The 12,521-nt window shown below is 36.0% G+C and overlaps 1 protein-coding gene across 15 annotated transcripts; it reads right to left on the bottom strand.

Annotated features, from left to right (window-relative positions):
• Window positions 1–81: 81 nt before the first annotated feature.
• Window positions 82–10,273, bottom strand: LOC111314157 (cysteine-tryptophan domain-containing zinc finger protein 3-like). Of its 15 annotated transcripts, none has more exons than XM_089753016.1 (17): window positions 10,135–10,273; window positions 9,725–9,885; window positions 8,893–8,965; window positions 8,652–8,782; window positions 8,460–8,509; window positions 8,108–8,339; window positions 6,699–7,975; window positions 6,266–6,513; window positions 6,077–6,181; window positions 4,068–5,989; window positions 3,806–3,966; window positions 3,462–3,622; window positions 2,656–2,816; window positions 1,413–2,240; window positions 1,119–1,266; window positions 927–1,023; window positions 82–336 (listed from the first exon to the last, which is right to left on the bottom strand). In XM_089753016.1, exons 2-14 carry the CDS (start codon window positions 9,833–9,835, stop codon window positions 2,046–2,048), a joined length of 4,827 nt encoding a protein of 1,608 aa, XP_089609142.1. In that variant the 5' UTR covers window positions 9,836–9,885; window positions 10,135–10,273; the 3' UTR covers window positions 82–336; window positions 927–1,023; window positions 1,119–1,266; window positions 1,413–2,045. The 15 variants fall into 15 exon arrangements, with proteins under 15 accessions (XP_089609142.1, XP_089609138.1, XP_089609140.1 ...); XM_089753012.1 differs by having other exon boundaries at window positions 1,413–1,518; window positions 1,913–2,240; window positions 8,108–8,509; XM_089753014.1 differs by having other exon boundaries at window positions 6,077–6,513.
• Between the last annotated feature and the right edge of the window lie 2,248 nt (window positions 10,274–12,521).

Here is a 12,521-nt window from a genome sequence, read left to right on the forward strand (position 1 = left end):
TTTCATAAATATGACTTGAAAGCGATTGATAAACACAACAACAATCCATCAAATGTGGAAGGTCAAAGTTACCGAGATACATAACCAAAAGCGGCTTCAATTTTATTGATGAAGAGACTTCGAATAATAAATGTCATTGTTATGCCTATGCCTATGTACATTCGGAGAAGAAGAGCAGTAATGATTTAAAAGAAAGGGTCAAAATTGTCCTATAAATGTTACCTATAGATTAGCAACAGAGATATTTAGGGGTTGAAAGGAGGGCGGACAAGAAGCAATTTCGCCATCGATCCTTAGACAGCGTCGCTGTTCATGCAGCTGCCCAAATTATTCAACCTGAAATCAAATGATGTTGGGTAATTAGTACTCATCAAAGTGTCTAACAGGCTAACAAATAGATCCAGAGAGTGCAGCACAACATCAACTGCTAAATTCAACAAACAGATGTGTCAACACTCATTAATGCAATGTTAATTTGTTCACTGGCGAGTCACCTATTCAATCATTGAATGATCTCATATTTTTCAAAATTTGCTTGATAAGTTACTCTCCTAATGTATAAAAATGAGTCAGCCAGATGGTGTCACACAGTAAAAGGTTAAGATTCCCAATAATATATGGACATGAATTTAGATTACTGGCTTTGTTTACCACTATGCCCATGGTGGTTGGAGTTAAGCTACAGCTCAAACTCCATTGAGGTACCTCACTTGCAGCCAGCATCATCAGGCCTCCTTGAAGAAAGGCCAATTATCAGCATATTTTATAGACTCCTGTAGCGGTTACTTGCGAGGACTTCTTTAGTCCACTAATGAGAGTTATTAAAACTGTTTGCCCCTCCTAAGTCCAACAATTTGTAGCAAGAAATTTAGAAGAGAATAGCCATTCAATAAATGAAGAATAATGGTTCCTGAAAGAGATTTTACCTATCAGCAACAAGATGGCCAACTTGAAGACAATAGCACTTGCCACATTCCAAATTGAGAACCACTCAAAGATATGTTTATGATACATAAATATTTACTGCCATAAAAATAAGAACGGTTAGAAGCAACTGTATGCCAAAGCACTAGAGCAGAACATGAAGCAATCAAATAAACAACAAAGATTGCACCAACCTTTTAAGGGAAGAAAAAAAGGAATTTCTGCAACCTTGTTTGGATCTCTACCACGGTGATTTTGCACCAAATATTTTTGGCCTGTATTCTTTCAACTCATCTTGATTAATCATAAGTATATACCATGACAGGTACTACAGCAGCTGACCTGCACAAAAACAAATAATGACGGTAAAAATGAAAAAATACAGAAAACAGAAATCAAAAAGGAAAAGGACAAGGTCAAGGACAAGGAAAAAGGAAAGAAAATTAACTCAATGTAGCAAATTTTATTTTTAAGGACGAGTAGCAAACCTGAGAAAGCCAACTATAGTGACTTGTTTCATGGTGCTTGAAATGAGAAAACAGCAGTCCCTATGGCAAAAGAGCAAGCACATGCTGCTGTATATCACTGTATTTCCTAAAGAGGTCTCCAAGTAAAATAGCATTAACAAATTAATTAGTCAGTGAACTAAAACTCCCTCCAGGGAACACTGACGCCAAAATAATGGCAAACTCTACAATTGGAATTTCTACCAATCCACCTCAATCTACTATTGTTGGCTTCTCTATCTTTATACAAAATTATTTCTTCAACCACAATTCTTTTTGAGCATAATCACCTATTTATACAACTTAGAAAACTTTCGCATATAAACCTTATGAATCACAAGTCCTCAATACCAACTTGAGAAGGAAATTAACAGGGCTTGTCCCAAGTCAGAATGCAGTTGCAGCTTGTGAAAGAATATACTGAAAATCCCAGATTTATCTTGTCATACATGTACAGTGAGTTTTGGAAAGCAGGCACTTGCCAGTTTTTCGCAGAAGGAAGAACTGCCCTTCCCCTTTTCTTTTGGCCCTCTAGGACTTCATACCCAAAGATATACCATCAAAGTGAAATTTCCTCCTAGTATAAAATCATCCTCACCAACCAGATTTGTTTTCTTAATGGCTAATGGCTTCCATTGCCACACGTACCAAGCGTAACAGTCCCTCTACGTCTTGGAAGTTAAAATCAAGAGCTTTTTTCACAGAAGATATAACCTCCCCATTTTCAGCCCCTCCCAAACTTGAATTAGCAACTCCAAAAGCAATTCGTGATTTCCTTGAAGCTTCAATAGCATAATTTACATCCTGTGCCTGTAAATCATCACATTTGCTTTTGGTAATGATAGATCACTACACTAAAATAAGATATACAAGCCGTAATGCACAAAATGACATGATGTAGGTAGTAAGAGAGAGACAACAGACATAGTTCATGGGCATGACTACAAAACCTTTTTGTGCTTGAAAGCACAAAGCTACTAGAGCATATGTGCAATTTCAACATACAGAAATCAGTAGACTATGGGTCAAGGTACAGAGAGTAGAAAAGGTTTGAGAGAATGAAAAAAATTTTGGGCATTAGACCAAAAAGAAAAACAGTTTTGGGGTAAAAGGTGTGGGTGAGTTGGGGGGGGGCATAGGTGTGCAATAAAGCTTTCACTCTCGTACCATACTAAGATGCATGAATTACACTTTCAAAATTATAAACAAGCAAAATTACACTTACAAAATTGAGCAAGCGCACAAAGTTAGGACGGTTTCGAGCAGAAATAACATGATTTCCGGCAACTTGGGGAGAGTTAACACCTTTTGGAAAAACAACCTTGTCTGCTGTTGTTGGGTGGCTTAAATTATCAACATCAGAGGCAGAAGAAGAAGGAGACTCACCTAATATGAAAACAACAATCCATATCAAGAAAAGAAATTAAATTCACTGTCAGTTTGTCTCATTCAGTGCAATATTAACATTATTTATAAAGAAATTTAATGTCCATAAAGGAACATACAAAAGAAGGTGATAAAAGGGGCTGGGGTGACTGAGGACTGACGAGTAGGTTTACTTGAAAATATTCATATGTAAGCATACCAACATGGCATGTCCAAACTTAGTTAGGAGCCAAATTTGTAAAAACTAGTACATCTTACATGTCAAATAGCAACTAGTACACTGATGATTTACAAACTCATGTTCTCCAACTAAAACAAAACAACAAATATGCATATCTGTGTGTGCCTGTGTGAACAAAAAACAACCAAAAAACAACCAGAAGGACATTCTGTCTGAAGATTCTTCGATTTAAAGATACCAAAAACACATTCATGGTATGTAAGCAAGAAAACTAATCATTCATGCAGAGAAATAGAGGTCTTCTCACAAATTAAGCAACAAAATTCCAGAGTAAATATCATAGGCTGGTGCTCCCTGACTGCTAAGTGTAGAAGTGCCAGTAAACAACAACTTACAAGTTTATACGCTACACAGACTAGCAGGAATAATTTCAGCTAGTAGAATCTCTTGATTCTTTGAATTACCAGGAGGAACCATTTGTAAAGTTGTCTGCAACTCATGTCGATCTCTACTTGCATTGGCATGAGAGGAATAGATGACTCTCATATATGCCACCTCCATACACTTGTAGGCCAAAGAAGCAGCGGCCATGTCCTTTAGTCTCTCATATTCATGGGCACAAAACCTGAAACATTAATTGGTAAACAAACATAAAATTAAGCACCACGAAAATGAAATCATCCCAATCAAAAGCAGTAACATAAGATTCCATGTTGCAAGAAATTTTTCAACTAAAACAAGATCAAGCTCCAACAAAGTGTTACAAAGAGAAGAGAACACCAAGTAGAGCACCTAATGTTTAACTTACTCGCAAAGTTTTGCAGTGCTACTATATATTTGCACAGACTGAATCATCTCTCCATGTTTGGTACTCTCACTGTTGCAAGATTCTACTAGAGAAGCGCTATGAAGAAACTTCAGTGCTGCTTGGAAGTAGAGTGCAGTGCTCTCCCCATTTGATCCAGAGTTCTGAGGGAAGTTTTAAAAGTTAAAAGAAAAAAAAGCTTACTGAAGGGTAGGTCAAAAGAAAAATGGGACAAATAAGTTACAAGAAAACAGTAAAGTAAAACCTTAACACGATCAGCCAGATGCTTTAAATCTTTAGCCTCCTTCAAAGCATTGGTAGCTGCCTGATTTGAGGAATCCTTTCTCATTGGACTTGGGGCATCAACATCCCTGATCCTACATCCACCTGATGTAATATGCCTTGAATTACTGTGCTGAGTCCCATTTTGATGATCAGCCTTTTTTATTTGTTTTTGTACCTTCAATGCATCACTACCTTGAGATCCATCAGCTCCATTTCCCTTTTGGGACCCAGAAACTGGCCGGGGGAAACAAGACAGCATCTCATTTTGGGTTCCTCCAGAGGGTGGTAATGATATTGAGTTCCCACTCCCAGAAGCAATTTCTGCGTGATCCGATTTGTCAGAGTGGAACCTCTTGGTATATTTTTCACCATTGCTGTCCTGCATAATATTCTGCTTCACAGCAGACATTACATCTTGACCTCCAGTGGCATCTGGTTTAGCATCTGAAGGACCAACATTTGATTGATTTTCTCTTTTACTAGTCTCACCGGACAATTTCCCCAGAGATTCTTTATCATCAACAAATCTATTCTCACTTTCATCAGACTTGACTCCAAGCCTCTCCTGAATTTTATTTATACCATCCCTATGTTTTACCTCATACAAAGGCACACGTTCTTGCTGTTCATCAACAGAATCAGATTTAAAACTACGACTCCTATCCTTTGACCATGAGGATCCCTTACCTGACTTCCTTGGCTGAGAGAAATTGGCACTGCCATGGTTGTCATTCTGGTTTTTTTCATCACAGGGTTCATCCATTTTTGTTGATTTACCAGCACAGTGAACCTCTTGGCCTAAATAATCAACAACACCATTCATAAACTGGCCTTTTTGGATATCAGGAGAAGACTCAATAAGCGTCTTAGCTTTACTACCACCTACTTGACCACCATCCTTATCCTGAACATCAAATACAGAGGACTCAAGGGACCCATGTTGAGCTGTAACAGAAGTCTTTTCCTTTACCATCCCTGATCTGTCACTCCTACCATTATTTTCACCATCTGAGCCTCTTCTTGGACTACTTGCAACAAAAAGACCAGCATCATGAGACTCATCTTTCCCTGCAACATTCCTCCTCGTAGATGGAAGTTTATCTGGCTTAGCAATTCTCATAGGAGATGATGAAACTGATTCTACTGGTGAGCCTTTTATTTCATGGAAGCCAGGTTTTGATTTATGTGAATCAGATTTTGATTTACGTGAACCAGAAACCTTAGATGAGCTTGAGGTAGCTGCTAAAGAAGGTTGGGCAGATCCAAAATCCCTTTTCAACGAATCCATACCATCCAAGCTCCGTGGGGACAGAGTGCTACCTCGATCTTGCCCACTTCGGTGATCCTTTGTATGTCTATTTTTCTTCTCCTGTTTGCCACTGCTTTTCCTTGCAGAGGAATCCTTCCCCCCAGACTTAGATACCCTAGCCTTCTTTTCCCTCCTGTAGTCATTCTCGCTGAACTCTTCCTTCACAAACACTCTGCTATCCTGTAGGTGATTACTCATACTTTGGAGGGATCCTGTATATAATTGACTATCAATACATTCATCAACTTTCCTCTTTATTGAAACTTCGCCACCATCACAATTCGCCAGATCTAGTGATCCATTAGTTAAGGAAACCTGAACTTTGTTCTTTGGTCTTTTACCAGAGACCCATTGCCTGTCCTTATCTAACTTCAAATCCTTATAAGAAGAATGTTCACTGTGTTTAGGTTGATCCTTTCCTACAGATGTGGTAGGCAAACAATTACTTGCACTAGGCCCACCCTTACCAGCATGCTTAAACATCCAATCTTCGTCAGCAAGATGCAAACTTTCAGCTTTAATTCTCTTGGAGGCCCTTAAAGAATCTTGATCAGTGATCCTTTTGCCCTTCATCTTTGAAGTTTTGGCATCACCTATTTGCATATTTTATAAAAGCAACATATTATATGTTTTAGAAACAAGTTCTACAAGCACAATAAATATCTGTTTAAGAAGAATACCTCCATCAGAACTGTGTTCCGACACTTTTTGCTTCTCTTTGTGCTTATTTTTGTGTTTCTCGACAGGCAAATCACATTTGCTTAGATGCTGTAAACCAGGTTCACCTACCACAAGAGATCGAGTCACATCAGTTAGGGTTCCAGATCGGACTAATGACTGCATGTTCTTCATCATAGGAGTTGGCCCACCTTTATCCATTGCATTTGATATTTCTTTTAAACCATGTTTCTTCCTTCCAGCAGTTGGTGTGGCATGTGAACCAAAATTTCGTTGGTTCTGATCAGGTTGCAGGGCATCAGCTGAGGGTAATCTGGACATAATACTGCCGGGATTACTTGGCAGATTAGTTTGACTCTCTAAAGCAGGAACTTGATACAATGCGAAAACAGCTTTAGTAGTTTCCTCCTCATCAACACTGCAGCGATTCATTGCAGGCCTAAACATTTACAAGACAAACAACATTAGAGATAAAAATAGGGAGATATCTTTCCACAATTCATCACAAAGTTAACTTTCAACACCCACGGTCTCATGTTCAGTCCAACACAATTTTAGCAATACATATGGATGAAAAAACTTACATTTATAAAAATTTAGAAGCATTGCTGATAAAGAACTTACAGCCAGTTAAGCATGCTGCATAACCACTTCTCGGGTAAGTCAGCAGGATTTATGCTAATTGGAAGAAGACGCCACTTCTGGCACTTATCACAACAAACCCAATTTTCTTTTATCAATACAGGGGCTGCAGTTGCAAGGGAATTTCCAGCAACATTCACATTGGCAGTGTTAGAAGCACCATCCACAGTTGCTCCAGCGTATGATTCATTTGCCAATAAATCCTCAGTTTTTTTACCACTTAGTCTATCATTATGTGCAAAGTTAATGGCTGATACATTTTTTTCAATCTTATCAGTTTCCTTCAGCAGATCTTCAGAATGAATTTCCAATGAACGCGTTTGGTTCTCTTCCTGTTCTGATTCTCCGACATCTCCAACGAAATCTCTATACCTATCTTCAGCCTTTCGAAAAGGCCTTTCTAATTTTTGGTCTCCTGATTCCCTTTTGTTTATATAATTGTTCACATGAGCAGTCTGCTTATTTTTCAGCATCAAAGAAGAACCAACCCTCAAGCTCTCTTTTGGTGCCTCTACGGCTAAACTGCCATGATCCTGACTGCCTTTTGATTTTCTTTTTCCACCAGAAAAGGTATACTCCTTTGCAGAAGGCAACTTAATATTGTCTTGCTCATGCAATGTAGCTCTCTGAATGATCTTCTGCTTGAGTGGATCTACCAGTTCACTATTTAGAGCTTTGCCACCTTTTCGCGTATTAGAGTCGGTTTTGACAAAATCAAAAGTTTTTTCTGCTTTATTATACCCATCTTTTCTTGCATAGCCAGAAATATCATCCGGAACGCTTGTCTTCTGTTCCTCCAAAACCTTTCCAGCTGAACCAGCCCTCCGATTCTCCCAGCCAATCTCTTGGGAAAGTATTGGCTCCATGGACTCCCCCATGGCTGCGTCATGGACACCTTTGTTTCTTGCTATGCTCTTATTTTTTACCTTGTCAACAGCAGAAAATGAATTAGATAAAAGAGGAAGCTTCAATGTTTTTGATACAAGCTCCTCACAAGCCATTGTGTCAATATCTACTTCTGTCTTTGACACAAGACCATTCTCATTCCTTGTTACCCTGTTATTGCCACTCTTTCTTTCTTCTGGAAAATCCTTTTTCTCCACTGACCTTGCCTTCTTGTCTCCCAATAGTATTCCATCACCCTTTCCAGAATCAGATCTATTCTCTTTTGGAATCTTCTCCTTTACAGTCAAGTTAAGCAGATGATCAGGGAGAGGTGATAGTAGTGCCTCACCAGGCACTGGGAAGGAAGTCATAAGCTGCTCCAGGGAAAAAAAAAAAAAAAAACTGTTCACTTTAGGTACATCAAATGTAAGAAGATACAAGATTAAAGAAAAAAAGAAACATTCTATTCATGGGAAGATTAAAAAAATAGTAAATGGAGGATTTACCCGAAGAATACTGGTTGGAGATTCAAATAACGGCTCTTGAGTCTCTCGATACATCCCTTCACTTTCTGAAGGGCTCCCATCTAAGGAGGAAGATGGTGAGACGTCAAGGCCAAGACCACTGTAGATTGCAGCATTCTTTTGTGTTGAGAAGTTATCTGAACCCACTTTGATTCGCACCTTCAATGTTTTCTGGTCTGGCAGATTGGCATCTTTCTTGTTTGCAAATCCGCACCTAGAGGCAAGCGCATCATCGTGAGTAGATGTTAAGCTGACCTCTTGTTTAATCGAACCACATGCAGACAGTAACTTCAAAGCAGGTAGAGTTCCAAAATTTGTAGGAGGGGTTCCAGACCTCAGTGACTGAGAACCACTAGGCCAACATGCTGAGTTATGACGGCCATCCTATATAATTAAACAAAATAAGTGCTCACTTTAACTTGGACTTCACAAATGAACCAAGATCCTGAGAAAGATTCCTCTCTTATATGAAATGAACTATATTTCCAGAGGGAGGGGGGAAGAGACAGATTGAGAAAAACTCTACCTCCAGTTGCATATTGTTTGGGGATCCAGGTGCATTGCAGCTTTGAACTTTTGTTGGACTCTTCAGGCGTGACCAACCAGGAGAACGTGGATAAGTAGGTAAGAATGATCCATATCCACCAAATTTTGCGCCTGTGGCAATGTCAGCAATCCCAGAAATCATCAATTTCAAGTTATAAACTCCAAATTATGGTGACTCTTGACCTCACTAGAACCATGATTCTCTGTTTGTTTTAACTTACCCAGATTCTCTACAGAAACTCCACCTTCAAAATCTTTTTGCAAATGTCCGAGAACATGCTGAATTTTCTCATCCTTCAAAAACATTACAGGAGCCACATATCACTAAGAGATCATAAAACATAAAGCAAGAGACTGAGAACAAGTATCAGACATGAAATAAGACAATGGGAAAGGTCTACAAACATATAGTCCTATGTCGTACTGTTAGTGGCAAATCCTCTAGAAGCAGTAATACACCGTGAGGCTATAAGCTAACTAATGTACTTGAATCTTACCCTCCTAACTTCCAATTAGGAAATCCCCGAGCTACATTCAAGATTACCATAATTAGACATCACCCACCTTACACGGGAACAAATTTAAGAATAATGCCTTCTCTAGTAAACAGGTATACAACTGATATCCAGCAACTCAAAAAACCCTGAAACTGTTAATACACCACTACACGAAAAAGCTTCATTCATGACATCGCTAGACACGTGGCGGAAAACAATTCTCTTCACTTAATTAAACCTCCTAAAAACTAAATTCTCCAGATACCTCCATCATAAACCAAAACATAAATTGCAACACTAGAATAAAAAACTAAAATACCAATCCATACCTTATATTTCTATAAGCAACACTCTTAAACAGTAAAGACATTTAAATCGAAGTTACAATATCCAACATTGCAATTAATCGGCATAAAATATGTTAATGTTTTAACTTTGGTTCTAAAACGCAACAAAAATAAATAAATAAAAACAAGTCCACACATTTACACATTAGTTAACAAAAACAAAGGAAAGCTTTTTACAGTTCTGAAAAAGAAGAGCCAAATTTTCTTACAATGTAAGAGAGAGAAGATAGATCATTTACGGGGTCGGCGATGCCATCATAATCATCGTTATTGTTATTATAAGAGCAAGCCTCTCCTTCTTCAAGCTCAGCCTCTTCCATTTCTCTACCACCAAGCCCTAACCCTAGCCCCTTCCTCGCATCGTTACTCCCTATGGAAATCATTCGACAAAAAATAAAATAAAATTCAAAAAAAAAAAAAGTAAACCTCTCCCCAATTATCAAGGTCTCAAACGCAATTTTCTATTATTCGATGCACAGAAGTTTCTCCCAACCACTATTTACAACTCCCTAAAACCCACCAAAGAGAAAGGGGGACTTTTGCCCTAATTTCGATCAGCAACAGAAACTCGATCACCAATCCAAACACCTAACCAAAATTTTAAAACGGTTCAACTTACCCAAACAAAAAAAGCGAATTAAACACAAGGATCTCTGGAAATTAGTTTTTTGGGTTCGACCTCTTTAGCTGGAATCGATAAGCACAGAGACAAGGAGAGACAGAGAGAGATAGAGAGGGACTCTCTCTGGTTTTGGTGTAAGAGCAACCGCGTTTTTTATTTTTTTTTTTATTTTTTCCTCTTCTTTTTTTCAATTTTCTTTTCTTTCTTTGTCTTTGAAGGAAAATATAATTTTTTTAAGTCCACATGATCTAACCAGACCTCAGAGAGAGAGAGAGAGAGAAGAGAAAATAGTTTTCTGTTCTCTTGTAACCGGGCGTGAAATTTTGGGTTTTTAACCTTTTGTTCCCTTTATTTTTTCCGTTTTAACTAAGGCGTTATGTCGGAAGAAAAAACAGATGGTGACTGATTCCAGCGCTGATTTAGCGCGTGCAAATCACACTTATCAAAGAAATTCAAAAAAAAGTGACCAAAAAACAATAAAATAATAATAAATCTAACTAAACGCTTTCAAGACCAAGATTTCCATTTGAAACAAAGGGAAACTGTGTCACGAAATCTTTGCTTTTAGGGAAAAAGTTTTTAAAGTTTCATAATTGCTTTTTTAAATACTTAATCATTATCCCAGTCAAGCTAAATAAAAAATTTTGTTCAAAGAAAAAATGATAATGATTAGTTTATTTAATTCACTTTTATTTTATTTAAATGTGACATCATGATTAAATTTAAAATTTATTACACGATATATTACATTAATAACAAAATGGCATATAAATGCATGCATGAGATTCTCATGTCCTAATAATATTTATGATCAAAAACTTTTTATTGAGTATTATTATTTATAAAACCTTGACTTGTATACGTTGCATGTACTAAAAGTTTTATAATGAAATATGATTGTTATATTTTAGTTCAGTTTTCAAAGTTGACGTTGGAAAAAAAAAGATTTTTTAATTTATATTTATGGTATTATTTTAACTTATATTTTTTTCAATTTAAAACTATATATTTTAACAGTATTTTAATTTTTTTTAAGCTCAATCAAAAAAAAAAATTTGAATCTGATAATAATTTTAATTTTTAAAATTAATTTAATATAAATATTTTAAATAAAATATATTTTAATAATCTCCTCCTAACCTACAGAAGGGGTTGGTTGTGTATACTTTTCCAGAAGAGCGTGGGTTTTGATAACTCCTCGGCCGCATATCTGTTAGGTGGCAAAATCCAGCGTGTCATTCTTATTTATTTCTTATTTTCCTCTTTATGTCTTGGAAAATTAATAATTTCGCTTTTTTATTTATTTACATTGTATTTCTTAAAAAAAAAAAATTGACAAATTTGTGTTACCCCAGTGTTTGGTAAAGAGGAGCTCTGCGCAACTCTTGCGTTGACCCAAAAACAATCAAATTAACCATTTTGCCCTTGTGCTTGTGTGGTTCTAGTGGCAACCCCTTATTTTCCTTTCTGTTTTTTCGTCATCTTGGAATTTTGGAATAATAATTTCTTTTATGCTTTTTTTCCCTCTTAATTTGTCTTACTTTTAAGGCATCATTAATTTTTATTTATTCATTACTTTGATTTGAATATAAAACTTGAAAAAATTGCTTAAGTTTACAAAAAAAAAAAAAAAAAAATCTAAATTTACAAATAAAATGTAAATTTTTTTATTTTATTTATTCGAATTTAATGTCTTACAATTTTAAATTAAAAAAAATCACGAAGAATAGTTTAAAATTATTTAAACATAAAACGACTTTATACATGATTATATTAAAGAAAATTTTTATTAACGAATGTTTTTAACTTTTTTTTTTAAATTCGTTAAAATACTATTTATAATAATAATAATATTTTTAAATTAAATACAATAATTGATAATTTTATTAATGATTTCAATGTGTTGATGAACATATTACGTTACATAATAACTTTAAAAAGTGCTAATAAAAATTTAAAATAATTTTTTTTATAAATTAGAACAAAAATTTCCTATTTTTACATGTATAAATGCTTGAGATTTGAAATCTTTTGCATGGAAAATTAATAGAATGACTCACCTTTCAAGCTTATCCAAATTTCTGACGCTACCAAGAGTCAACCAACTTTGATTGATAATCCACCACATTCTACATATACAATAAAATGGCTGGAATAAATGAAAGTAACACTTGTGACTAGTTCTTTCAAGAATTTATATCCATTGGAATTTCAACCAATCGAACTCAATCACTACGGTTTTGTTTTATTTTCAAATGAAAATAAAAGTATAAAACTACTAGATAAGTATAACTAATAAAATTGATGGTTTTCTTACAGTTAACTATATAAATGATTTAACATCATTTATTTCATGGTAGGCGGCAATTAATAAGACATTATAT

This window comes from Durio zibethinus, chromosome 23 (genome assembly GCF_047325235.1).
Source record: "Durio zibethinus cultivar Kanyao isolate XHJ-2024 chromosome 23, ASM4732523v1, whole genome shotgun sequence".
Classification (NCBI taxonomy): Eukaryota; Viridiplantae; Streptophyta; class Magnoliopsida; order Malvales; family Malvaceae; genus Durio; species Durio zibethinus.